Source organism: Dryobates pubescens, chromosome 17, assembly GCF_014839835.1.
Source record: "Dryobates pubescens isolate bDryPub1 chromosome 17, bDryPub1.pri, whole genome shotgun sequence".
Classification (NCBI taxonomy): domain Eukaryota; kingdom Metazoa; phylum Chordata; class Aves; order Piciformes; family Picidae; genus Dryobates; species Dryobates pubescens.
This window is the reverse complement of record NC_071628.1, coordinates 10,228,228-10,255,015: the sequence shown is the minus strand read 5'-3', so window position 1 is coordinate 10,255,015 and position 26,788 is coordinate 10,228,228. Positions and strand designations below refer to the sequence as shown.

Genomic DNA, 26,788 nt, shown 5'->3' with positions numbered 1-26,788 from the left:
TGGTGCAAATTCAGGCCATTTCCTCTTGTTCTGTCACCTGATACTAGGAAGAAGAAACCAACCCCCACCTGGCTCCAACCTCCTTGCAGGGAGATATAGAGAGCAATGAGGTCTCCCCTCAGCCTCCTCTTCTCCAGGCTGAACAATTCCAGTTCCCTCAGTTGCTCCGCACCAGACCTATTCTCCAGACCCTTCACCAGCTTTGTTGCCCTTCTCTGGACACAATCCAGCCCCTCAAGGTACTTCTTGGAGTGAGGGCCCAAAACTGAACCCAGGATTTCAGGTGCAGCCCCACCACTGCTGAGTCCATGGATATGATCACCTCCCTACTCCTGCTGGCCACACTATTCCTGACACAGGCCAGGATGCTGGTGGCCTTCTTGGCCACCTGGGCACACACTGGATCATTTTCAGATGGCTGTCTACCAACACCCCCAGGTCCTTTTCCACTGGGCACTTTCCAGCCACTCTGCCCCAAGCCTGGAGAGTCCATGGGGTGGCAAGTGCAAGACTCAGGACAACTGGCTTTGACCCACCGATCCAGCACGGACAGAGCCCTCTGCAGAACCCTTCTACCCTCAAGCAGGTCAACATTCCCACCCAGCTTAGTGTCATCTGCAAACCCACTGAAGGTGAGGGCACCAGTGAACAAAGCAGTTCTTTAAAACAAGTTGATCTGCACTGCAGCAGGTGTGTGGTGTTGGAACCCACACACCCACAGGAGACCTCAATGCCTCCCCCACTCTCTCAGCATTCATTTCTTTCGTTAAGACTTACTGAACACCTCTCACCATATTCCTTAACAGCTCACAGGCCTCTCTGGTGTTGTCCTTCAGAAGACAGTCATAGACCAAGTTCAACCCTGTCTGAATAAACTCTGGAAGGCTTTGAGCAGGATGCTGCTGTGTTTGGAAGAAGATCTGGGCCTCTGGCATTCTGTTGCTTAAGATGGCCTCGGCAATGACTTCCTGAAAGGGGGAGAAAAACATCTGGTCTCATCCCTGTATCATTTTCATCCCCCTCCAAGAGTTTAAAGCCATGACCATATTAGCAATTTCCTTAAACACCTTTAAGCAGAGCAGTAAGCAATGAGTCACTTTACCTCTGCTGTCAGCTTTTCCCACTTCTGTCTTTCCTCTACCAAAAGCAGGTCCTCATCCAGCTCCCCTCGTCCTGCCTGCACTGTGCTCCTGTGGGGGCGAGGGTATTTCCTCAGGAACTTCCTCAGCTTAATGATGTAATCAGTTAAAATATCTGCCCCTCTCTGCAGGAATCCATCAGGTTCTGGCAAAGAGACATGAACAAGGTCAGCTAAGCACAAGTGAACCCCACAAAGTGTTTACTGCCCAGCAGTGCTGCCCGACCCTGACTAATCGTAGAATCAGTAAGGCTGGAAAAGACCTCAGAGATCATCCAGTCCAACTGTCACCCAAGAGCTCATGACTGCTACACCATGGCACCAAGTGCCACATCCAATCCCCTCTTGAACACCTCCAGGGATGGGGACTCCACCACCTCCCTGGGCAGCACATCCCAATGGCTAACAACACTCTCTGGGAAGAACTTTCTCCTCACCTCCAGCCTAAACTTCCCCTGGCACAGCTTGAGACTGTGTCCTCTTGTTCTGCTGCTGGTTGCCTGGGAGAAGAGACCAACCCCCACCTGACTACAACCTCCCTTCAGGGAGTTGTAGACAGCAATAAGGTCTCCCCTGAGCCTCCTCTTCTCCAGGCTAAGCAACCCCAGCTCCCTCAGCCTCTCCTCACAGGGCTGTGCTTGAGGCCTCTCCCCAGCCTCCTTGCCCTTCTCAGGACACCTCCAAGTGGCTCAATGTCCTTCTTAAACTGAGGGGCCCAGAACTGGGCACACGACTCAAGGTGTGGCCTTAACCAGTGCTGAGTACAGGGGCACAATGACTTCCCTGCTCCTGCTGGCCACACTATTCTTGATCCAGGCCAGGATGCCATTGGCCTTCTTGGCCACCTGGGCACACTGCTGGCTCATGTTCGGCCTACTATCAACCAGCACCCCCCAGCTCCCTCTCTGCCTGGCTGCTCTCCAGCCACTCTGACCCCAGCCTGTAGCACTGCATGGGGTTGCTGTGACCAAAGACTAATGAAGAGGACATCTCAGAGGAAAGGACACATCAGCTCTGCACTGCACTTCAATCTGTATGAGGACTGACACATTCCCACCACCATCAGCTCACTGGCAGGACACAGTTACCATCCTGCCAGTGTTCCACAGAGCTCCCTGTGTCTTCATCCAGGTCTTTCCTCCTTTCAGGGCCAACTAAATGAGAACTGCAAGTTTTTATTAATCCTGATCATTGGGTAGTTCTTTTGGAGCCAGAATCTAGCACATGAATCCTCTCCAGCAGCAGACAAGTGGTGGTCACTTGACATTTTAGATGGCCTAGGACCAAAGAGGATAGAAACCAAGTGTGAAGCTGAGCTTTCTTTTGAATGACCTACATAAAATCTACACAGTGAAAGCAAGGAATGAAAGCTCCCAGTCAAGGAAAGATGTTCCAGTCAGTATCAAACACCTCTAGGCTTTTCTGCTAGGGACCTCAGCTTCTAGATCACTCTGTCAAGATATCCATGACCCTAGGGGTGCTAGATGCCTCATCCTCAGGGCACTGAGCAGCCTGATCTAGCTGCTGAGTGCCAGGGGGTTGGACTGGGTGTGATCTTTAAAGGTCCCTTCCAACCCAAACCATTCTATGGGTCTCTTCTTGGACATTTCATAAGGATGACACTTCTTCAGTTACATTTCAGCCCTTTAGTTACCTCTGGGACATGGAAGTGTTGGTTAGAAGGTTAGACCTGTGTTGGTTAGAAGTGTTAGTTAGAAGTGTTGATTAGAAGGTTGGACCTGATGAGCCTCCAGCATCCTCCAGGAGCAGGAAATTATCTGGCTACTGTGATCTTAGAGGTCTTCTCCAACCTTACTGATTGAGCAGTTATTAGACAGATAAATGCCATCTAAAATGGGAGGGACTTTTAAAGATAACCTTGATAAAAATGTTACCACATGGATAAAAATCATGTCCCCAAAAGGATCTACAGTTACTGATGTGCAGCTTTTCCTGTCAGAAGGAACCAGTGCTGCTTTAAAATCTCTCTGCCTGTTGGTCAGCAGACCAAAAGCCACCACTGACAGGGATTGAGATCCAAGCAGCAGGACCCCCTGTGTAGGGACATCTCACCTCACTTTTCTCTAGCAAAACAAAGCTGTCCTCTGGGATTCTCTCATGTTCACAGAGTCACTGAATGGTTTGGGTTGGAAAGGACCTTTAAAGGTCATCCAGTTCCAACCCCCTGCCATGGGCAGGGACACCTCATAATAGAGCAGGTTGCTCAAGGCCCCATCCAACTTGGCTTGGAACACTTCCAGGCTTGAAGCCTTCACAGCTTCTCTGGGCAACCTGTTCCAGTGCCTCACCACCCTCATGGGGAAGAGTTTCTTCCTTGAAGCCACTGTCCCCTGTCTTATCTCTCCATGCCTCTCCAGCTCTTCTGGAGGCCCCTTCACATACTGGAAAGCTGCTCTAAGGTCCTCCCAGAGATCTTACCTTGCAATAACTTCCTTCCAACTGAGCTACCCAAGTTATCTGGCTCAGAGAATAACAACAATGGGAATGATTGTTTTAGAGGTAGCCTTCAGAAAACCCTGCAGGATCCCCAGTGTCACTCCATGCCTTACCCCACCCCCCAGCACATTCTGGTTTTTAGTTCTAGGCAACTGTAGTCCTTTAATTAATGACAAATGAGTTGTTCTTGGCTCCCTAAATAATGACACATGACACCACTGCATGATTCAATATCATAGAATCATAGTGTCAGTCAGGGCTGGAAGGGACCACAAGGATCATCTAGCTCTACCCCCCCTGCCATGGGCAGGGACACCCCACACTAGATCAGGCTGGCCAGAGCCTCATCCAGCCTGGGCTTAAACACCTCCAGGGATGGGGCCTCAACCACCTCCCTGGACAACCCATTCCAGGGCTTCACCACTCTCATGGTGAAGAACTTCCTCCTCACATCCAGCCTGAATCTCCCCACCTCCAGCTTCATTCCATTGCCCCTAGTCCTATCACTACCTGAGATCCTGAGAAGTCCCTCCCCAGCCTTCTTGTAGGCCCCTTTCAGATACTGGAAGGCCACAATTAGGTCACCTCTGAGCCTTCTCTTCTCCAGACTGAACAGCCCCAACTCCTTCAGTCTGTCCTCATAGGAGAGGTGCTCCAGCCCTCTGATGATCCTCGTGGCCCTTGTCTGGACACCTTCCAGCACCTCCAGATCCCTCTTGTACTAGGGGCTCCAGAACTGGAGGCAGTACTCCAGGTGGGGCCTCACCAGAGCTGAGTAGAGGGGGAGAATCACCTCCCTTGGCCTGCTGGCCACACTTCTCTTGATGCAGTCCAGGATCTGATTGGCTTTCTGGGCTGCAAGTGCACACTGAGAGCTCCTGGTGAGCTTCTCATCCACCAGCACCCCCAAGTCTCTCTCTTCAGGACTGCTTTCCAGCCACTCACTGCCCAGCCTGGATTTGTGCCTGGGGTTGCCTCCACCCAGATGCAGAAATGAGAAATCTCACCTTCTGTGTGCACAAAAATGTCTTCCAGCTGCTTGGTAAGGAAAGTCAAGGTGAGGTGCAGCAGCTGCTCAGAGAATTGTTTGCTGTGAGGCTCCAGATCATTTTCTCTGATTGCTGAGCAAAGCAGATTCAGAGCTGGCCTCAGCTCTTCCAAATCTGCAACATTTACAAACAGAGTGAAAACATCTGCATTTCACCATGGGACTGATCACATAAATTCAGCATTCAAGGTAAAAAGTCCTAAAGGTATTGCTACAACAGAAGGTCTTCAACAACAAAAGGTTGGACCAGATGATCTATGAAATAATCAAGAGAGTCACTGAACACTTTGGGTTGGAAAGAAGCTTTGAAGGTCATCTAGTCCAACACCCCTACAACAGCATATTAAAATGCTTTGCTTGCACATCAAAATGCTCATAATATGCATGGCAGCACCAGAACACACCAAACCCCCTGCACATTAATGGCAGCACCAGAACACACCAAACCCCCTGAACATTAATGGCAGCACCAGAAAACACCAAACCCCCTGAACATTAATGGCAGCACCAGAACACACCAAACCCCCTGAACATTACTGGCAGCACCAGAACACACCAAACCCCTGCACATTATGCACCATTCCTCTCTTCCTTCCCCAAAGCAGGGAAGCTGCAGTGTAGCATCACCCTCAAACACACAAGAGCAGAGGCAATTCAACCTGTGGCTACAAACAGCCAGCCATCAATTGAAAGGCAATGAAATTCAAAGCTCTGTGGAGCTGAAAGTGTGTGACTTACTTTGCAGGTAAGCCTGGGATGCACTGGCAGGAGGCTGGTCAGCTCCAGAGCAGGCTGCAGACAGACTGAAGAGATTTTCTTTGCTCTTCAGAAATAGATCTACTGTGTCCAGCTGACGGTTCTCCAAACCTGCCTGGCCAAACACAGCATCACAGCATCACAGAATGGCCTAGGCTGGAAGGGACCTCAGAGATCATCTACTCCAACCACCCACCATGGGTGAGGATGCCTCAGATTAGACTTGGCTGCTCAAGGCCTCATCCAGCCTGGCCTTGAACAGCTTTAACTCAGCACTGCCAGGTCACCACCAAACCCTCAGTTCTGGGCCCCTCAGTTTAAGAAGGACACTGAGGCTCTTGAACGTGTCCAGAGAAGGGCAACGAGGCTGGGGAGAGGCCTTGAGCACAGCCCTGTGAGGAGAGGCTGAGGGAGCTGGGGTTGCTTAGCCTGGAGAAGAGGAGGCTCAGGGGAGACCTTCTTGCTCTCTACAACTCCCTGAAGGGAGGTTGCAGCCAGGTGGGGGTTGGTCTCTTCTCCCAGGCAACCAGCACCAGAACAAGAGGACACAGTCTCAAGCTGCACCAGGGGAGGTTTAGGCTGGATGTTAGGAAGAAGTTCTTCACAGAGATTGTCCATTGGAATGTGCTGCCCAGGGAGATGGTGGAGTCACCATCACTGGAGGTGTTTAGGAAGAGACTGGATGGGGTGCTTGGTGCCATGGTTTAGTTGATTAGGTAGTGCTGGGTGATAGGTTGGATTCAATGATCTCAAAGGTCTTTTTCAGCCTGGTTAATTCAATTCAATTCAATTCAATTCTACTCTACTCTACTCTATTTCTAGTCCTCCTTTTGGGTTACTTGGGGTTCCCATTGCTTATTTATTAACTCAAACACTACTTTTAGCCCTTAGATGCTATTAGGTTACTCCTAGCAGTGTCTCAAAGCACTGTGAACGTTGCTGAAGTGCCTTTAGGAGTTTAAAGAGGTGGGGTTTTGCTCCCTGTAAAGCAGACTTCTTTACCTCCAGTGCATGCATTGGAATTGAGCACCGCTCCCACCCGTTGAGATGACAAAGGGCATCGACCACTCCAGCGCTGCCGTAGATCATCAGCCTGTTCAGAAACTCTTCCTGAGTTAAACCAAACAGGACTAAGCAGAGACCATCCTCTAAGGAAGACAATCAAACCAGCATTAAAAACAGAGCAGCAAGTTGTGACACAACAACAGTTCTGTCTCTTGTCTCACGAGGAGTGGCTGAGGGACCTGGGGTTGTTCAGCCTGGAGGAGGCTGAGGGGAGACCTTCTGGCTCTCTACAACTCCCTGAAAGGAGGTTGGAGTGAGCTGGGGGTTGGTCTCTTCACCCCTGTATCAGGTGATAGAATGAGAGGAAATGGCCTGAAGTTGTGCCAGGGGAGGTTTAGGGTGGAGATCAGGAACAATTTCTTTCCTGCAAGGATGGTCAGGCACTGGCACAGGCTGCCCGGGGAGGTGGTGGAGTCACCATCCCTGGAGGTGTTCCAGAAGTGTGTGGCCATGGCACTTGGGGACATGGTTTAATGGCCATGGTGGTGTTGGGTTGAAGGCTGGACTCAATGACCTTAGAGGGCTTTTCCAACCCAATTTCAGGACTATGATTCTCTTCTAAAACAGTGACACGGAGCTGCTGATGGTCTGCTTGGAGCCCACCTCCACAAGAAAACATCCATGAGCCACCAGCAGCCAAAAAAGCCAAAGGACAAAGCTTTATCAGAAGGCTACATCACAATGGTTATCTATAACCCCTCACCTGTCAGAAGCAGACATGTTGGCACCTCTGCACTGCAATCCACATAAACACTGGTTTTGCTGAAGTGGTAATAGGTCACATCTCCTGACTCGAAATCCCACAGAGCAAGAGTCAATCCCCTGTCAGCTGTGACCACCACAAAGAGGGCTTTAACTCCAGTGACCAGTTTACACTCCAGGTGCCCCACTTCCTGTGGTGCTCCTGGGGGGATCTGTTTCCACTGCTGCCTCATCCCATCGCTCTGGCCCGGGCTGGAAGGGGCCCATGAGACAACCCGGGGAACAAAAGCCAACATCTTCTCAGGAGTTTCATAGATTTCAGGGTCATGGTCCTCCAGGTGGGTAAAAAACTGGTACCAGGGTAAATTCAAGTCAGTCACTGAGTTTGAAGAACCTGGTCTTCCTCTCCTTACTCTATCAGAGAGTGAGGCTAAGTGTGCCTTCCAGGACCTGGGGTGAAGAAAGGAGTTGCCTGTGACATCAGGTATGTCACACCAAGAAGCACACAGATAAATACACTTGAAGTTTCTTCAGTTCCATCAGGTGCATTTTAAGCTTCTGGATTCCATCCAGCCCCTTGCATTTCAACCTTAAAATGCCCTATGTATTTCTCTGTAACAAAGCCAGGACGAGGGGCAACAGCTCTGAGCTGGAAGATGGGAGATTGAGACTGGAGAGTGGGAAGAAATTCTTTACAGTGAGGGTGGTGAGACACTGGAGCAGGTTGCCCAGGGAGGTTGTAGATGCCCCCTTCCTGGGGAGGTGTTCAAGGCCAGGCTGGATGAGGCCTTGAGCAACCTGCTCTAGTGGGAGGTGTCCTTGCCCATGGCAGGGGGGTTGTGCTAGGGGAAGTTTAGGCTGGAGGTGAGGAGAAAGTTCTTCTCAGAGAGAGTAATTTGCCCTTGGAATGGGCTGCCCAGGGAGGTGGTGGAGTCACTGACCCTGAAGATCTTCAAAAAAGGATTGGATGTGGCACCTGAAGCCATGGTTTAGTTGTCAGGAGGTGTTAGGGATTGGGTAATAGGTTGGACTTGATGATCTCTGAGGTCTATTCCAACCTGGCTGATTCTGATTCTAGAGCGGAGGAAGCGAAAAGAGAGAACTAATTTACAGATCCAAGTGTTTTATGCCTGGTATCTGTCCAATGGGACTGCTTAGAACTTATCATGATTTTCTTTTTTTTTTTTTTTTCCACCCAATGGTGATTTATTTACATCCTACCACCCTCTGTTCAAGATCTGGGGGATATTTTCTAGGCACAGCCTGAAACTACCACACCGACCTGTCTGTGCGGAACGGCAGCGACAGAAGCTCCATGCTGTAGTCGGAGCTAGCAAGATCATCCTCATCAAGTCCTTCAGGAGGTTTCATTGGAAGAGCTTCACCATCTCTCTTGCAGAGCAAATGCCCAGGGAACTGCCTGTGAAGAAATAAACATGAAATCTCAGCTCCCTCAGATGATTTAAGACTTTTTGGGGGCTTTTTTCACTTCACGTTCAACTCCTGCAGGAGCTATCAGGGAATCAGTTCGCTCACAGCATTCAGAGGTATCCAGGTGAGCCATCAAGACCTCATGGTTACTGCAGATTCAAGGTGGACATCAGCTATAGAATAGAATAGAATAGAATAGAATAGGATAGAATAGGATAGAATAGGATAGAATAGGATAGAATAGGATAGAATAGGATAGAATAGAATAAGATAGAATAGGATAGAATAGAATAAGATAGAATAGGATAGAATAGAATAAGATAGAATAGGATAGGATGAGATGGGATGGGATGGGATAGAACAGAACAGAATCACAGATACACAGAATTAACCAGGTTGGAAAAGACCTTCAAGATCATCAAGTCCAACCTATCACCCAACACCATCTAATCAGCCAAACCAAGGCACTGAGTGCCTCATCCAGTCTTATGGTAAACACCTCCAGGGATGGTGCCTCCACCACCTCCCTGGGCAGAACATTCCAATGGAAAATCTCTCTTCCTGAGAAGAATTTCTTCCTAACATCCAGCTTGAACTGCAAAACTGTTTCAGTTTAGAATCACAGAATTGTTGGGGTTGGAGGGGACCTCAAGAATCATCCAGCTGCAACCCCCCAACATGGGCAGGGACACCTCACACTACAGCAGGTTGCTCAGAGCCACATCCAGCCTGGCCTTAAAAACCTCCAGGGATGAGACTTCTACTACCTCCCCAGGCAACCTTTTCCAGTGTCTCACCACCCTTCTGGGGAAGAACTTCCTAACATCCAATCTGAATCAACCCATTTCTAGTTTTTTAACTTTCCCCCCAGCCCTATCACTGCCTGACACCAAGTCCCTCCCTCACCCACCCCCTTTTTCCCCTCAAATCCAGAGCACCTGGGCTCTGTTGGAGTCTCTCTTCCCAGCCCAGGTGTGGCCACTTGGCCCTCCCCACCCACTCCCCTATTTAATCCCCCCCAGGAGAGTCAGAAGGCCCAAGCTGAGCCCATCTGGGCTGGAGGATCCTCCTCTCATCACTGGTGAGTGCCCCTGGTGCACACTGGGTGATGGTGGTGGTGACAACAAAGGCCGGGGGGCCTGGTGGCCCCCCGGTTGTTAGGGCCAGAATTGATGACTACTCCAACATCATCCACAGGTGCTGGCTGGGCCTCCTTACTGGGGCTGGGCTCCCCTTTGTGGTGTCTTGGCTGGTTGAGGGTCTTGCCCCCAGCTCTGGGATGGGTGCAGAAATGGTGGTGGAGCAGGAGCTGTTCAGTCAGATGATAGTATGCCAATGGCACTGGTTTTACCTGAAGGCCCCTTGAGTCTGCTCTCCTCATTCAATAAATCTCTTCTTTTGTGCCTCATTTACAGACCATTTCTTCCCCCTCACTGCTTCTTTTCAGAAATAAGGAAGGAAAGGAGGGGAAAAAAAAAACCCAAGAAAGCATATCTGGAAAATGCAGTCACAGAAAACATCTGGTTGGAAGAGACCTCAAAGCTCATCCAGTCCAGCCTTCGACCCAGCACTGAAGGGTCAACACCAATCCATGTCCCTAAACACCAGGTCCACATGCTGCTTAGTAGAATAGAATTAACCAGGTTGGAAAAGCCCTTTGAGATTGAGTCCAACCTATCACCCAACACCAGCTAATCAACTAACCCATGGCACCAAGAACCCCATCCAGCCTCTTCCTAAACACCTCCACTGATGGCGACTCCACCACCTCCCTGGGCAGCCCATTCCAATGGCCAATCTCTCTTTCCATGAAGAACTAAGTTCTATGAAGAACTTAGATTACAACCTAGCCCTCATTCACCAAGCAAAATCAGTAGAATAATGGAATTGTTAGAGTTGGAAGGGACCTCAAGGATCAGCCAGTTCCAACCCTCCTGCCATGGGCAGGGACACCTCACACTACAGCAGGTTGCTCAGAGCCACATCCAGCCTGGCCTTAAAAACCTCCAGGGATGAGGCTTCTACCCCTTCCCTGGGCAACCTGTGCCAGTGTCTCACCCACCCAGTAAAGCTCTAGGAGAAGAGTTTTAACAATCCCATCCTCTCCAGTATTTCTAAAAGGTACTAACAGGCACCAGGTGACAGCATGGCCCATCACCCTCCTAGGAGAAATGCAAAGTCCAGTACAAATGATTTCTATGTGGTAAAGAGTTAAAGGGGAACAGATTTCTGTTTGTTAAAGTGGCAGAGCATAAATTAGAGCAAAGAATCAGAGAATAGAATCCATTGAGGCTGGAAAAGACCTCCAAGATCATCAAGTCCAACTGTTAAATAAAGGGCAATCTTTAGACAAACATGAGGCCACATCTGGATTAAGGGATCCAGCTCAAGAAGGACAGAGACTTGCTGGAGAGGGTACAACAAAGGGCTACAAAGACGCTGAGGGGAGTGGGACATCTCTATGAAGAGGAAAGACTGAGAGAACTGGGGCATTTTAGTCTGGAGAAGAGCAGCCTGAGGGGGGGATCTCATCTATACTTCAAGGGTGGGTAGCAGGAGGGTAGGGCCAGGCTTTGTTCACTGATGCTCAGTGACAGGACAAAGGGTAAGAGGCACAAACTGGAACATGAGAAGTTCCATTTGAACATGAGGAGGAACTCCTTTAAGGATGGTGGAATCCTGGAGCAGGCTGCCCAGAGGGGTGGTAGAGTCTCCATCTCTGGACACACTTCAAACCCACCTGGACATGTTCTTGTGTGTCTCTGTGACCCTGCCTCGGCAGAGAAGTTGGACTCAATGATCTCCAGAGGTGCTTTCCGACCCCTGCCATTCTGTGATCTCTTACAGGACCAAGGCACTTTGCCATGTTGGCTGTACTCAAATCCTCCACTTAGGAATGGCAAACTTACCTGAAGTAGATGTTTAGATCCACTGGGAGGGCAGAGTTGGAAGAAGTGACGACGACAGCAGTGCTGAGGTCGTGCGACACCTTCAGGGCGCTGAGCGGCGACGCGATGCCTGCGCTCCCGTCCCCATCCTCCACGCCTCCCTGGCAGAGTGCCACGTTCACCTTTGCCAGATTTGCTCCATCAAAAGAGTCAAAGACATCTTCACACAGTGTCAAAGAAAACAGCAGGCTTCAGGTTGCCCACCAAACAAGAGGTTGCACAGAAGAAACCTGGTCGGTCCAGGCCGACCTCTGCACACCGAAACGTCGTCTGGTTTACAGGAGCAAGGTTCCTGAGCTCAGCTGGGACGTGCTGGGTGCTGTACAAACATAGCCTCAACAATTCATAGCTTCATAGAATGGCTTGGGTTGGAAGGGACCTTGAAGGTCACCCAGTTCCAACTCCCTGTCATTGGCAGAGACACCATGTAAGGGGCAACTGGGGCAAATACAAACAATTATGTAACTGGGCATAAAAATTTAACCTGGTTTTACCCAAGTGCCAGAAAAAAAATGGATGAAGAGTAAGTTCAAGTTGAGCACCTTGTGGAACACCCAGCCAGCTCTGAGTCCCTGGTCTTTAGGGTACAGAAGTTACCTGGTTTCCAAGCTGTGATTTCATACATTCACAGGATGGTTTAGATTGGAAGGGACCTTGAAGACCATCTAATTCCAACCCCCTTCCACTAGAGCAGGTTGCTCCAGGCCTCATCCAGCCTGGCCTTGAACATTATGAGACTGCACCTAAACTAGCCTTGGAACATTATGAGACTGTGAGGGTGGTGGAACACAGGAACAGGTTGCCCAGGGAGGTAGCTGAGGCCTCATCCCTGGAGATATTCAAGGTGAGGCTCAACAAGGCTCTGGGCAACCTGATCTAGTGGAGAATGCTTCTGCTTACTGCAGAGGGAGTTGGGCTAGATGACCTTTGGAGGTCCCTTTCAACCCAAACAATTCTGTGATACCTGGGAGTCCTTCCAACCTGGCATTCTGTGATCATGCACACAGCATTTCACTCCTCACACCTCATTCCCTGCAGCAGGCTGTAGTAGCTGTGCTCTTCTTTCAGCACCACGTTGTGTCTGCCTCAGTGGTGAAGCAGCCCCCTGGAAGGAAAGGTCTGCTTTCTGATCCTGAACAGGTTGCCCAGGGAGGCAGTTGAGGCCCCATCCCTGGAGATACTCAAGGTAAGGCTCAACAAGGCTCTGGGCAACCTGATCAGTTGAGAACGCTTCTGCTTACTGCAGGGGGGGGTTGGAGTAGATTATCTTTGGAGGTCTCTTCCAACCCAGACCATTCTCTGATTCTTTCCTCCAGCTCTGAAGATAATTTCTAAAGGATGTAATTAGGCCAAGACTTCAGCCTTTTACACCCAGATCCACACATCAAACATGCTGGAAATCATTACTGCAGTGTGCAGCACTTCCAGTGGCATGTTGGGAAACTTCTTTTGAGCCATGACTGTGGCATTTTGTGCCACAACATCCAGCACTTGGCTGCAGAACCTCTTCACTGAAAGCACTTCCAGAACAGACACTTGACTACCTCAGAAGACATTTCTGCTAGACAGAACTAAGAGAAACAACTCTGCCCTTCCAGATGATTCCCACTGGGATCAGCCTCTGCTGCAAAGGATACAAATCCAGCCAGAACTATCCAGCAGGAACAGGATCCCCCTGCAGAAGTCTGTGTCTGTCACCCTGTCCAAAATTTGTGGAGGCAAATCAAGGGCAAAGCAGTGACAGGTCTCTAAGGGTGAGTCTCTCCCAGGAAAGGTAAGCTGCACAATGATAACCTTGTTGAGCAGAAGTCTGCATTTGTTGTTGCCAAAAGACAGTATCCTCACAGAGAAAATTGCAGACAGACCTGTAAAGGTAAAGATATTGGAGGGTTACAGCAGCCTGGTGTTTGTACTCTGAGAAGACACCTGATTAAAATGAGAGCTCAAACCCATTCCCTCTGCTACCATCCTAACAGAAGCTGGGACTGGGGAAGGGAGGGGACTTCTTTGTGTTCCTTCTATGTCAGGAGCACTGTAACTGCCCACAATGCTTGCTGAGCACAGAGCACACACTTCAACCAGAACTAGTCCTTGCAGGATTAGGGAGGAGCCTTGTCTCCCTTTTCTTCCCATCAGCTCCAATGTCAAAAGGGAAGTCTGAGCTAGCAGCCTTGCATGAGTCTCTTTCATTGACGTTTCTGTTTCTCTCATCCAAATGCCTTACTCTACACACCTTTAACTCCCTCTACCAGTCTTTGAATAGAGAAATGTCTCTTGATCACTTGAAATCAGTGTGAAGATACCTGACACTTCCCTGATGCTCAGTCCTCCATTTTCACCAGCTGAAGCAAAACCAGACCTACAATCCAGTCAAACAGAGAGGGGAATCTACTCACTGATGTTTTTCACTTGGAGGTGCTTTTTTAGTGCATCTTCTTTACAACTGTGCAGGGCAACTGGGTTGTGTTTTCCATCTTCTAGAGTGAATTCATAGACAAACAGCTCATGATTTTTACTAAAAGCCAGGATTTTGGTCTTGTCTGCCTGCAGATCATCATCTTCTGTGCTCTCCCACATGAAGCTGAAGACACAACATTCAGTCTGTTTATTGACCTTCATCTCTTAGCACATTTCACACAGTGAAGGGGTTTGGGAGTGTGCTTAGGAGGGACAGTGTCATTTTCATCTTTGCAGTAAAGATTGTGCCACCACCCTCCCTCCCCTCCTATTTCATCTCTGGCAGAGACTGCAACACTTGAGGAACCCCTGCTCCTCTTCCTCTCAAGAATACAGAGGGGTTTTTTTTTCTGTCCTTCTGTGTTTCTTTTCTTTAGTCATCCCTGACATGTGCCACACAAGTGATGATCTACTTCAGGGCTTCAAGGAGCAGGAACAGCAGCACTGCCAGCTAGGGAGGGCAGAACAGATTGCCCATTTCCACAGCTTTTCCCTCTCTGCTGCTCAGGCTACAGAACCCTTCAGGTTTCTGTTTCCACACCTGCTCTCCTATGGAGAGGGGAAGTAGCTCCATAGGAAACACCTAGCAGCCCCTTAGGCAGGGTGAAACACAAGACTAGAGCACCACAAAGGAGTTGGTATTGCTTGACACATTTTAGAATCACAATGTGACTGTAGTTTTTGACTCAGCATCAAAAGCTACTAAAGCAAAGTAAAAACATCTTGTGACCACTGAATGTCGTGAACAAGAGCTTGCCCCTGACCAGCAGACAAGGAAGTCAAAGAGTCAGGGCACTACGTAATTCTAAGCCAGAACACAAGAAAGCCAGACTTTTGTTGTTGCTGCTGCTTTGATCTACTGTAATTAATGCACCCACAGCTGAATAAGCAGACACAAATAAACGTCCCCTCCAGCGGAGGGGAGCGGAGAGCATCCCATTCCAAGGCAGAGTGTGAAAGTCCTCTTCAGTCTCTGGCAGCTTTCAGGGCTGCCCTCCCCTCTGCAAGACTGCTCCCCTTCAGGGAGTTCCCTCAGCCCCTGCTGTCCACCCGCCACCTCTCGCCACAGCAGAATGACACTAGGGGACCTCTCCCGGCCTCCCCCTTCACCTTCTCGCCCCCTGCCACTTACTCAGCCCAGTCTCCCGGGAGGACGCTGCCCCGAGCCCGGCCACCTCCGCCCGGCACCAGGGACTCCAGGTAGATCCCACCGGAGACCAGGAGACTGCCGAGAGCGTCCTGGCCCCTGCTCACCCGGACGCAAGCTGCATCCCGCAGGGAGCCCCGCGCCTCCCCCGAGAGGGACGCCAGCAGGACGCGCAACTCCCGCTTCGACCCCTCCATCCTCCTCAGGGAGCGCCGCTACCCGCGGCCTACGCTCCGCCCGCGCCCCAGAGCGCCGCCATCTTGGACGGGGCGGAGCCTTTTTCCGGTCAGCTGACAGCACCGGCCAATACCGTGGCGCGACTGCGGCTCCCCGCAGGCCAGGCCAGGCCAGCTCGGCAGTGCATGCTGGGAGCTGTGGTCTCTGCGAGCGGTGGCGGCCGGTGCGGTGTCTGCCTGCCGCGGCCTTTATAGAGCAGAGTCATTGGAATCGTTTGGGTTGGAAGAGACCTTTTAATGAGCGTGGAGTCCAACCATTAACCCAGCGCTACCGGGTCACCGCCCAGCCATGGCCCTCAGCACCACATCTCCACCGCCTTGAAACCCCGCTACGGATGGGGCACTCCACCACCTCCCTCGGGCAGCCCGGGCCAGGCCTTGGCAACCCCCAAGGAACGGAAATTGTTTGTAAGCTAAACCTCCCCCGGGCGGAGCATCCGCAGCGCAGCCCCGCCCCCGAGCCCCTCCCTGGCCCCGCCCCCGGGGAGCTGCCCGCTGGCGTCGGCCGACGGTGGCCGCGAGGGTCCGTTTTGCGCACTCCCATGGCGGAGCGGGAGGATGTCGGTGGTGCTGGGGCTGTTGTCGCACACGCTGAACAGGGTGCTGTGGTACTCCGGGCTGCGTAGGGGCTGCCATGCCCCCCGGAAGCAGGCCATGGAGCAGGACAAGGCGCTCGAGGTTTACGGTGACTGTCGTGGGGTGGTTGAGGAGGGCGGGTTCAAGGGTCGCGCCTCGCAGAGGGCTTGGTGTGAGGGGTCGGGGGGGCTGTGAGGAGAAGTGAGGCGAGGGGATTTGAGGGTGCCTGGGGAGGGGGTGTATGTGTGAAGTGCTGTGCCTTATGAGGGACCGTGGGGGCCATCGGTGTTGTGCCCTTGGGGTGTGAGGTGGGGGAAAGCAGGCCTTGCCCAGCCCTCGGCGGGGAGCGAGAGCTCTGCCCTGCGGTTGAGTGTGTGGGAACGCTCCTGGGGAGCTCCTGGGGGGCTGGGAGGAAGGGGTCTGCTCTTGGTGTGGCGCAGAAAGGAAGCATCTTGTGGGGTAGGTGTGGCGGGGGTCTGTGAGGGGCTATGGGACAGGGGTTATGAGGGGCCCTGGGGGCTGTTGGTGCTGTGTCCTTGGGGTGTGAGGTGGGGAAAGCCAGGTCCTGCCCAGCCCTTGGTGGGGGCCGAAAGCTGTGTCCTGGGGTTAAATATGTGGGCACACTCCTGTGGGGCGCCTGAGGGGCTGGGAGGAAGGTGTCTGCTCTTGGTGTGGGGCAGGAAGGAAGGGTATTTCACCTGCCAGAGGGCTGGAATCGCTGTCAGGGATGCGGGGCAGGGAGGGGTTACTCTTGGCGTGCTAGAGGGTCCGGGAAGCCTTAAGGGCAGGGGAAGGGTCAGGCTTGGGTTCCAGCTTTCCCCAGCATGCTGTCAGCCCAAGGCTGTGCCTGGAGGTAGGTGGGATGCTGTGACCTTGGGATGGGGCACATGCCATGGTCGCTGTTAGTTAGGATCCCGAGCAAGCAGTGTGCTGAGAGAAGTGTCTGAGGCTGTTGGGTGATGCTGCTGCTGCTTCCCAGCCCCTGAGCATGTGGGAAAGGGGCTGGACTGCTGCTGGGCTCGCTCAGTCCCTGTGCTGGGGGGAGTTACCTTAGTGTTTCATCAGCTTAGAAGAGGAGCTGCACACACCTGGAAAGGCAAGTAATTCCAGAAAGGTCAGCCAGGTAGTCCAGAGAAAGGCAGATGTCTGTTACTGAATGACTGAGAGCACTGTGAAATACGGAGACATTTCAACTCTGGAAATGCTGCCTGAGGGGGTTCCAAAACCATTGTCAAGCTCCCAGGCAAGAGGATAAAATTTTAAGGGAAGAAATGTGTCAGAAATCAGGAGAGCTGTGTGTGAAGATAATTGTGTTGTACTTGGAGGTGAAGTCATTCCTTGTTTGGGTAGGCTGCAGTAGCTGCCTGAGACTTGGAGTAAAAAGTGATGCTGGAGCCAGAGCAATGGAGGAGAGGTGAAAATTGGCCCTTTTTGTTGGTCTGACAAGTGGGACTGTTCATCTGCTAGCTGGTGAATGTTCTGATAGAGCCAGAGAGTGTGTTTGTTACCATCATGATCCTTAGTGTAGCTGAGGGGACAGTTACCAGCCCTTGGGGAGCACAGAACAAATGGCCTTGTGACATCTGCTGTGTCCTCAGCAGCATCATGTCCTCATGCAGCCAGAGAAACAGAGGCTGGGGGCTCCAGAGTGAGCCAAGCAATTCTCTGCTTCCCTGGAAGGCAGGGAGCAGGACTCAGCTCTCTCACTCATCCTGAGTTTTGACTGATAGCTTGTTTTGGGGTCAGGTGTTTCCCAGCCCTCTTGAAACACTTCCCAGGTCTGGAGAGCAGTTTGAGTGGCCTTTGCAGGAGGGTGAAGGTTTGCAGAGGGTGAGGTGAGTCCCAGGAGTGAAAGCTTGGGCAAACACAAGTCTTTAGGGTCTGTCTCTGGCTTCAGGCATACCCTTCTGAGATGGATGGACTCCAGACAGGCATTCCTGCCTGCTTCCTTCCTTGCTGGGAGTAAGAGAGTGCCATGAGGTCCCTGCTGTGAGGCTGGGTCTATCAGCTCCATGGCAGGAATGCACCAAAAGCAGCTTTGCAGCTCTGCAGGGCTGGGTGGGTCTGTCTGTACCTGCAGATAGACTGGAGTCATCTGCTGCAGCAGAGGCTGCTGTCACATTTGCTCCAGCAAATGCTGTTAGCTGCTGTAGTGGAGCTGTTGGTAGGGTGGCACTAAAGAGGAAGTCACTACAGCCAGCTAAAAATACCCATCCATGCCTTCTGTTAAAGGCTGCAGGTGAAGAGCTGGTTTAGTGACCTTGTTTGGAGCTGAAATGCTGGTACTTGTGCTTCTGAGGGGCACACAGCTGCAGGCAAGGCAGAGGCAAGTGCAGGGTGGCAGCTGGGAGCTTCCTAGGTTTGGCCTTCCTTGTCCAAATGAGTGTTTCTTCCAAGTGGTGCTGGGTCCATGGCACTGGGGAGACCTAATTGCCTCTCCTGGGCTGCATTGCTCAGCAAACACTCTGAAGCACTCCTCCTGGCAGGTTCTTAGGAGCTTCCTGGCTTCATACCCTCTCCTGTGCCTTGCTCTTGTGCTGTGCTACAATCAAGTGTTGTCCCTTTTGAGCACTGTTTGCCTTAAGGCAAAGTAACAGCCAGTGTGATTCTGTTTCATGGTGTGCTGTCACCTCCTTAGGCTAACCCTGAGCACTTTCTAGACAGAGAGCTTCAAAAGTGTAGGTTAAGGTAAGGAAGTGACCATTGCTGCAGCCAAACCTGGATTAGTGCAGTATTTCTGCACTGGCTTTCCCTAAGATGGCTTCAGAATCTTATCTCTGAGGCCCAGAGAGGGAAGTGGAGGGAAGATGAGCAGGAAACCTGCCTTGTCTGGTCAGTTGCTTGCTGACAAACCTGAAGGGCAAGCAGTCCTCTCTGAAAGATGACATCTGTGGGGGAGGCTAATGTCAGAGAATTGTTTTCACCTGGAAAAGGCCTTTAGGCTCATGGAGTCCAACCATTGCCCCAGCACTGCCAGGGCACCACCAAACCATGGCCCTCAGCACCACATCTCCAGGGATGGGGACTCCACCACTGCCCTGGGCAGCCTGGGACAGGCCTGGACAGCCTTCAAGGGGAAGAAATTGTTCCTCGTGTCCAACCTGAACCTCTTCTGGGGCAACTTGAGGCCATTAGTGACTGCCCATTGGATTGGGCTGCCCAGGGGGGTGGTGCAGTCACCATCACAGGAGGTGTTTAGGAAGAGCCTGGATGGGGTGCTTGGTGCCATGGGTTAGTTGATCAGATGGTGTTGGGTGATAGGTTGGACTCCATGATCTCAAAGGTCTTTTCCAACCTGGTCTCTTCTGCCCCATTCTTCTGCCCCATTCCCTTTGGTCTTTCTGCTTGTTCTTGGGAGAAGAGACTGACCCCCACCTGACTCAAAGCTCCTTTCAGGGAGCTGTAGAGAGCCAGGAGGTCTCCCCTCAGCCTCCTTTTCTCCAGGCTGAGCAAGCCCAGGTCCCTGGATGGGCTGTAGTTCCAAAGGTTATACTTGCCCTTTAAGAGGCATGTTTGGATGCTTGTTTATTGTAATGGGATTGCAACAAAGAACCACAAAGGTAGAACCAGAATGGGAAAGACCTGCAGAGGGAACAAGAAATCACAGAATCAACCAGGTTGGAAAAGACCTCAAGAGATCAACAAGTCCAACCTAGTGCCTAACACCTCCTGACAACTAAACCATGGCTCCAAGTGCCACATCCAATCCCTTTCTGAACACCTCCAGGGATGGTGACTCCACCACCTCCCTGGGCAGCACATTCCAATGGCCAATTACTCTCTCTGGGAAGAACTTCCTCCTCACCTCCAGCCTGAACTTCCCCTGGCACAGCTTGAGGCTGTGTCCTCTTGTTCTGGGAGAAGAGACCAGCCCCCTGCTGGCTACAACCTCCCTTCAGGTGGCTGTGGAGAGCAGCAACGCCTCAGTTTCTCCAGCTGTGAAGCAGCTGCCGAGGTGAGGTGATGCTGATGTCTGCAGCTGTGTCCTTTCTGAGGAGAAGCAAAACCACCAATGCTGGAAAGGAGGTTTCTGATGGAAGCTGGAGGTGGGCAGGCCACTTCATTGCTGGCTCTTTCTCTCCTGCTGCAGATATAATCCGCACCATCCGGGACCCGGAGAAGCCCAACACCTTAGAAGAGCTGGAAGTGGTAACAGAAAGCTGTGTGGAAGTGCAGGAGATAGGTGAAGAGGAGTATCTGGTTATCATCAGGTTTACACCAACAGTACCTCATTGCTCTTTGGCTACTCTCATAGGTAAGGTTTGTTTCATTAAGCAGAGAACCGTGGAGTGGTTTGGGGGGGAAGGGACCTTGTGAGCTCATCCAGGTCAACCCCTCTGCAGCCAGCAGGGACAGCTGCAACCAGAGCAGGTTGCTCAGAGCCCCAGACAGCCTGAGCTGCAATGGTTTGAGGGATGGGGCAGCTCCCAGCTCTCTGGGCAACCTGGCCCAGGCTCTCACCACCCCCACCCCCTGCCCAGGCTCTCACCACCCCCACCCCCTGCCCAGGCTCTCACCACCCCCAAACAGGGTCAAACCTTTCTCCCTTCTCTCCAGTCTGAATCTCCCTCTTTCAGTTCAAACCATCCCCCCTGGTCCTGTCACAACAGGCCCTGCTCTAAAGTCTGTCCCCAGCTTTCTGTCTGACCCTCTGAAGTACTGAAAAGCCACCAGGAGGCCTCCCTGGAGCCTTCTCTTCTCCAGACTGAATCAGTGCTTCATGTTGGAGCATGGCAGGGTAGCTGGTTTGAGCAGGACTTGGCTGGTTAATATTTTACTCCTCTTTTTCAGCCAGTGCTCAGAGTCTAGAACATTTGCATGCACAGATCTCCCTTAGTGTGCAAAACCAACTTGTCCTCACCAGTTCAGTGTGAAGGTAGTTTCAGGCTGTCTGAATAACATCAGCCTCAGTTAAAATTCAGTATTGCTTGGCCAGGAGTTGCATCTTGAGGTCCCTTCTAGCAGTGCAGACAAACAAAACCCAGGGGAAAACGTGGAGCCATCCATCTGGGTTCATTAAGTGAGGGCAGTTCTTCAGAGCAGCTCTCTCCTCCAGGGAAAAGCTTGTCTGGTGGGTTTGGATTGTTGAATGTGGGTTCTTTGCAAATGCTCTCCCATCCTGGAAGCTTCACAGGAAACCCTCTGGTTTGTTTCAACAGGCCTTTGTTTAAGGATAAAGCTGCAGAGGTGTTTGCCTTTCAGACATAAGGTAAAGTATCTGCACCTTGCTTTCAGTGACAGAGGTCTGGCTGGGCCAGCTGGTGAAGGTGTGTAAGCTGCAGGGTGCTCTGAGCTGTGCTTAAGGATGGGCTGGGCTTAAGGATGTGATTGTGGAGGCAGAGAGTGTTGCAGGACAGTGGTGCTACCCTGAAGGGGTCCCTGAAGGGCTGTGCATTTGCTCTTCCTGTACCAAAGACCATTCATTGCTGCACCTCTGAAATCCACTTTTTTCAAGGGATTTCCTCACCAGCTGGCAGTTGGATTCTGGCCAGGGTGTTCAAATGCAGTGTTATGATGAATCAAACTGCTACTCCTGTCTTGGGGGAGATTAATCTGGCTTCCTGCATATGTATTTCAGTATCTCTGAGCAGCATAAATCTAAATTACAAAGAGTTCCTCACTCTGCAATGTCTGAGAGGGGTCTCCAGTGGACCAGCCCTCTGTGAGCAAGCCCTGGAAGCAGCAGTGTGTTAGAAACCAAGGCAGCAGAGTTCCACTGCTCTGTGTAGGCATCACCTGGGAAGGAAAACTTCAGCACAGGTTGGTTACAGTTAGAAGAGCTGCAGAATTCAAGCCCTGAGGGATCTCTTCATGACTTTTGTCTTAGGACTGTTGCACAGGTGGCATGTGGGCCTGACCTTGGTCAGGCACTGTTCCTAACTGGGGTCAGCCCTGCCTATGCTGCTGGAGTGTAAGAGTCCGAGTAGGAAAGAGTTAATACAGCCTTAATATGCCCTTAAATATATCCTTAAAGTTGCTAGGTCTTAGAAGGAGCTAAGAGTGGACCTCCAATGATAAACAGCATCTCATACAGAGTTAATATAGCCTTAATACACCCTTAAATATATCCTTAAAGTTCTTGGGTCTTAGAAGGAGCTAAGAGTAGACCTCCAATGACAAACAGCATCTCATACAGAGTTAATACAGCCTTAATATGCCCTTAAATATATCCTTAAAGTTGCTAGGTCTTAGAAGGAGCTAAGAGTAGACCTCCAATGACAAACAGCATCTCATACAGACCTTTAGAAACTTGCCCCAAATGGTGTAAGGTACAAATTAATTAGCTGAAGATTCTTCTGGTGCTGATAATTTGTTGTTGTTGTTGCTGCTAGCTTCATCTTTCCAGCTAAACAGTGTGAAATGAGACTTTGAGTCCCAGAAAAGGAGGTGAAGAGGGATTTGTTTTGCTGGCCCCATGGTAACAAACAGGTTTAGCTGCAGTGAAAATAGGATACAAGGCATAAGAGTTGCTTGCTTTGGCTTTCCCTTGGGTACAGCAGCTCCCCGTGTGTGAGGGGATTGCCCTTGCTGTTTTTCCCAGGCCTGTTAAATCCATGAAGGTGGTTTAGGTCAGGAAATGGAGGCTGCCTCACACAAGCCTCTTCTAAGCAACTATCTGTGATGCTAATCACTGAGCTAAACTCCCCAGGAGTATCTCAGGAGCAGTCCCTTCCTGAGGATGTCTTTTCAAGGGTGCTTTGCTCGTGGAGGTGCTGGTTCTTCAACTGTTCCTGAGTTGTGGCCTGCAGAGAAGTGGCTGAGAGAGCAGAGCCAATTCTCCACTCTCTTTCCAGCAGCCTGCCTGCAGTTACTTTCTCAAGAGCACTTGGGATAAATGGCTGCCTCCACAGCTCTGAAGAAAGTCTCTTTGGGGACCCCTCACTGAAATGGGGGAAGAAGATTGTTGCAGCCAAGCTTAAGATGAGCTCTTGACATCGATTCCCCTCTTGTTGTCTGGGAACTTCTCACTTCAAAGTGGCACTAAACACGTTGTATGTGCACTGTGCAATGCTTTTTCTTCCAGCCATGAATATATGCAGCTGCTGCTGCATGCATCTAACATGACTGATCTCTCCTCTAGCTGGAAATCTACATATCTGAAGGCACACATTCCACTGAAGAGGACAGTAAGTAGAGCTTGTGAGTGAGTGCAGCTTTAGCCCCGTGTCTTTGCCTGCTTTGGAGGAGCCCTCTTCCTTCCCCACCTTCCTCTCCATTTCACAAACACACACACTTAAAAGCTTTGAAATGCAGCCTGCAGTGTGGAGGCTGGTTTCCAAAGCTGTTTTGTGAAGGGTTTCCTTTGTGGTGGTGTTTTGGGGTTTGTTTTGTGTGGGGTTGTTTGTTTATTTTCGCTTGGTTCTCTTTTGGTTTTGGTCAACAAACCAACCAGCCTCCCACCCCCCGCTTCTCCCAGGTGTTAGGTTGTGTTTGTAACAAAAGAAGCTGCTGCTGTGCTGCTGGGGTGGGGGGGTGGGGTAGAAAAAAAGAGCATCAAGAACTTCCTGCCTGCTTGATCTTCACATCATCATAGGAAAAATAACTGTGTCTCAGTCAGTGTTTGAAACAAAAGGCAGAGGATATGGAAATTCTTTCAGAGCTTCAGCAAATCGCTGCCTGGAGCAGCTGTTGAAGCCTTTGTCCAGGCAGTGTCCCAGGAGTTTTGTGGGGTTTTTACAGCATAACATAGCTTTGCATGGTGGCAATCAGTTCTTTTGGCTGCCTAGAAGTAGAACCTGGAGAGCTGGGACTGCTGGTTTGTCAGGAATGTCACACTTGGGTTTTTAAGACAGATGGTTAGAGCACCTTCCATTCTTCTCCTAAACTAGACAAGCAACAAGAATGGATGGGGTTTGATGGTGGGGTTTGTGTGGCATGAGCTAAGGAACCAAAATGTTTGGTTCCTGATGGTTATTCTTTGTGTGACTTGAGCTAAGTGGGAAAAAAAAAGGTTGTTTTTTGATGTGTTTTTGTGTGTGTGTGACTTGAGCTGCCATTTGCTCTGAATCCCCTATGGATCCTCTGTCCTTTGCTGGCTCTTGAGCACCTTCATATTCTTCTTGGCTCACCCTCCTCGTCTTGTGGCTGTGCCAAGGCCATGCAGCTTTGAAAGGTCTGCCTGTGCAGTGCTTCATCAATTGTACAATAGCATCAGCTTTGGATGTTAGGCAGATATCCTCCACCTTGAGAGAAGATTGGAAAGGAAGTTGTCACAGTGTGCTGTTACTGGATGGATCACAGGGTCTCAGGGGTTGGAAAGGACCCACAGAGATCATCGAGTCCAACGCCCCTGCAGGAGCAGGACCATAGAATCCAGCACAGGTCACAGACAGGCCTTGAAAGTCTCCAGAGAAGGAGACCACAGCTCCTCTGGGCAGCCTGTTCCAGTGCTCTGTGACCCTTACAGTAAAGTAGTTCCCTCTTGTGTTGAGGTGGAACCTCCTGTGCTGCAGCCTATCCCAGGGAGTGAGTGAGCAGAGCCTGTCCCCTCCCTCCTGACCCCCAGCCCTCAGGTATTGATAAACATGATTAAATCTCCTCCAAGTCTTCTCTTTTCCTCAGTCTCTGAACTGGCATCTCACACAATCACAGAGTGGTAAGGGTTGGAAGGTCCCTTGATCTGAAGATCAAGTCCAACCCCCCTGCCAGGGCAGGGTTGCCTAGAGAAGGTCACAGAGGAAATGTCCAGGTGGGTTTGGGATGTCTCCAGAGGTGGAGCCTCCACCGCCTCTCTGGGCAGCCCGCTCCAGAGCCAGGGCACCCTTCACTTAAAGAAGTGCCTCCTCATCTTCAGATGGAAATTCTGATGTTCAAGTTTGTGCCTGCTGCCCCAGGCCCTGTCAGTGGGCACCACTGCAGAGAGCCTGGTCCCATCCCCCTGACACCCACCCCTTAGATACTTGTAAGCGTTAGTAAGATCTCACCGGGCTGGGAGAATCTTCGCTGCGCTGACGCCTTGGCTTTGTCTCGTTGCTGATGGCAGTGCCTGTGCAGTGTACCTCTGACACCTGCTGCTGCTGACCTGACCTCTCTTGTGTGAGAGGCCTCTCTTTCCAACCTTAGTGATTCTATGATTCCATGTCTTTGCAGTCAACAAGCAGATCAACGACAAGGAGAGAGTGGCAGCCGCCATGGAGAACCCGAACCTGCGTGAGATCGTGGAGCAGTGTGTCACGGAGCCAGACTAGCAGCTCTGATCCCTTCCCCCTTCCCTCCTCACCCCCCAGAGTTACCATTTTGATACATTTCTTAAAATATCTTTGTTTAAAAAAAAAAAGAAAAAGAGGAGAAAAAAAAAAGAGGAAAATGATAATAATAATAACCAAGGCCTTGAGTTTAATACTTGAGTTCTTTTTATCTTCCACAGGTGGTTGCTTTGGTTTTGTTTTTTAAACAGAAGCTGTTTATGAGAGAAGATGTAAATGATGAGGAATGAAGTCTCTGAGATGAAGTGATGTGTATAGTGTTCAGAGTTTGTCATTTCTGGTCTCCAGAGGAATATTTTATGGTTAAAAAGCAACCCACCCCACCCTCCGTCCACGTTGCCTTCTGATGGACATGGATGATCCCCCTTCAGTTTTGCCAGTTCTATTTCTACAGGGTTTCAATCACTGCACTGGAAAAAATAAAACCTGATTCTTGTACTGAAGTGCCCCAAGCTCAGAAATGCTCTTTCTGGTGGTGTTTGCTTGAAGCTTAACGTAGACAACCTCCTGAGGTTCAACAAGACCGAGTGCAAGGTCCTGGCATCTGGGTCGGGGCAGTGCCAAGCACTGATAGAGGCTGGGCAGCGACTGGCTTGAGAGCAGCCCTGAAGAAAAGGACCTAGGGGTGCTGGTGGATGAGAGGCTCAGCAGTGTGCACTTGCAGCCCAGAAAGCCAATCACATCCTGGGCTGCATCAAGAGAAGCACAGCCAGCAGGTCCAGGGAGGTGATTCTCCCCCTCTACTCTGCTGTGGTGAGACCACACCTGGAGTACTGTGTCCAGTTCTGGAGCCCCTATTACAGGAAGGATCTAGACATGCTGGAGTGTGTCCAGAGAAGGGCCATGAGGATGGGCAGAGAGCTGGAGCTCCTCTCCTATGAGGACAGACTGAGGGAGTTGGGGCTGTTCAGTCTGGAGAAGGCTCAGAGGCGACCTAATTGTGACCTTCCAGTATCTTGAGGGGGACGTTTTAGGGTGTCAGGGAGTGATAGGACTGGAGGGAGTGGAACAAAACCAGAAATGGGTAGATTCAGGTTGGATGTTAGGAAGAAGTCTTCCCCATGAGGGTGGTGAGACATTGGAACAGGTTGCCCAGGGAGGTGGTGGAATCCTTGTCCCTGGAGGTTTTTAAGCACAGGCTGGATGTGACTCTGAGCAACCTGATGTAGGGTGGGGTGGGGTTGGAACTGGATGATCTTTGAGGTCCCTTCCTATCCTGACAATTCTATGATCTCTGTTAGAGAAGGAAACATTTCAGTCAGCTGCTTCTGTGTTGATAAACATGTTAAAGCTGAGATGAATCCAGAAAAGGAATTTGGAAGCCAGGGCCTGGGCTAGAACTGGGACACTATTCCTCCTCAGTATTTGTGCCTTTTCCCCTCTTAAGTACAAGTTCCTCGTTCTGGAGGCTTTGCTTTAGAATTCCCCTGAGGGTAAAGTTTTCTGGTGGGCAAGATCTTGGCAGTTGATCCTGCTTTGTCTCACAAGTCACCTCTTTAAGCATTGAAAAGTCACCAGGTCTCCTGGAGCCTTCTCTTCTCCAGGCAGAACAACCTCAACTCTCTCAGCCTGGCCTCACAGCAAAGGGCTTCCAGCTCCTCCCAGCATTGCTGTGGCCTCC

At 50.9% G+C, this 26,788-nt stretch overlaps 2 protein-coding genes across 3 annotated transcripts in view; one reads left to right on the top strand and one right to left on the bottom strand.

Annotated features, from left to right (window-relative positions):
* The window catches only part of SPG11 (SPG11 vesicle trafficking associated, spatacsin), a 50,535-nt gene extending 35,166 nt beyond the window's left edge, over positions 1–15,369 (bottom strand). Inside the window, exons 1-11 of the mRNA XM_054168816.1 lie at positions 15,135–15,369; positions 13,942–14,126; positions 13,183–13,410; positions 11,507–11,705; positions 8,449–8,586; positions 7,168–7,616; positions 6,402–6,547; positions 5,382–5,514; positions 4,603–4,758; positions 1,103–1,284; positions 792–968 (exon numbers count right to left, since the gene is read on the bottom strand). Coding sequence (XP_054024791.1) covers positions 792–968; positions 1,103–1,284; positions 4,603–4,758; positions 5,382–5,514; positions 6,402–6,547; positions 7,168–7,616; positions 8,449–8,586; positions 11,507–11,705; positions 13,183–13,410; positions 13,942–14,126; positions 15,135–15,346 — 2,205 coding nt within the window. The 5' untranslated portion in view covers positions 15,347–15,369. The remainder of the gene's footprint in view (positions 1–791; positions 969–1,102; positions 1,285–4,602; positions 4,759–5,381; positions 5,515–6,401; positions 6,548–7,167; positions 7,617–8,448; positions 8,587–11,506; positions 11,706–13,182; positions 13,411–13,941; positions 14,127–15,134) is intronic.
* Positions 15,370–15,875: 506 nt separating this feature from the next.
* On the top strand, positions 15,876–25,238 carry CIAO2A (cytosolic iron-sulfur assembly component 2A). Of its 2 annotated transcripts, none has more exons than XM_009906719.2 (5): positions 15,876–16,070; positions 20,052–20,216; positions 21,121–21,170; positions 23,043–23,088; positions 25,052–25,238. In XM_009906719.2, the coding sequence occupies exons 1-5, from the start codon at positions 15,944–15,946 to the stop codon at positions 25,147–25,149; spliced, it is 486 nt and encodes a 161-aa protein (XP_009905021.1). In that variant the 5' UTR covers positions 15,876–15,943; the 3' UTR covers positions 25,150–25,238. The 2 variants fall into 2 exon arrangements, with proteins under 2 accessions (XP_009905021.1, XP_054025161.1); XM_054169186.1 differs by having other exon boundaries at positions 23,043–23,101; positions 25,052–25,152.
* Positions 25,239–26,788: the final 1,550 nt, after the last annotated feature.

Coding starts and splice junctions, on each gene's coding strand:
- CIAO2A (XM_009906719.2), top strand. CDS start 15,944: ATGTCGGTGGTGCTGGGGCTGTTGTCGCACACGCTGAACAGGGTGCTG. Junction 20,217..21,120: donor CTCTTTGGCTACTCTCATAG/GTAAGGTTTGTT, acceptor TTGTTTCAACAG/GCCTTTGTTTAAGGATAAAG. Junction 23,089..25,051: donor ACATTCCACTGAAGAGGACA/GTAAGTAGAGCT, acceptor ATGTCTTTGCAG/TCAACAAGCAGATCAACGAC.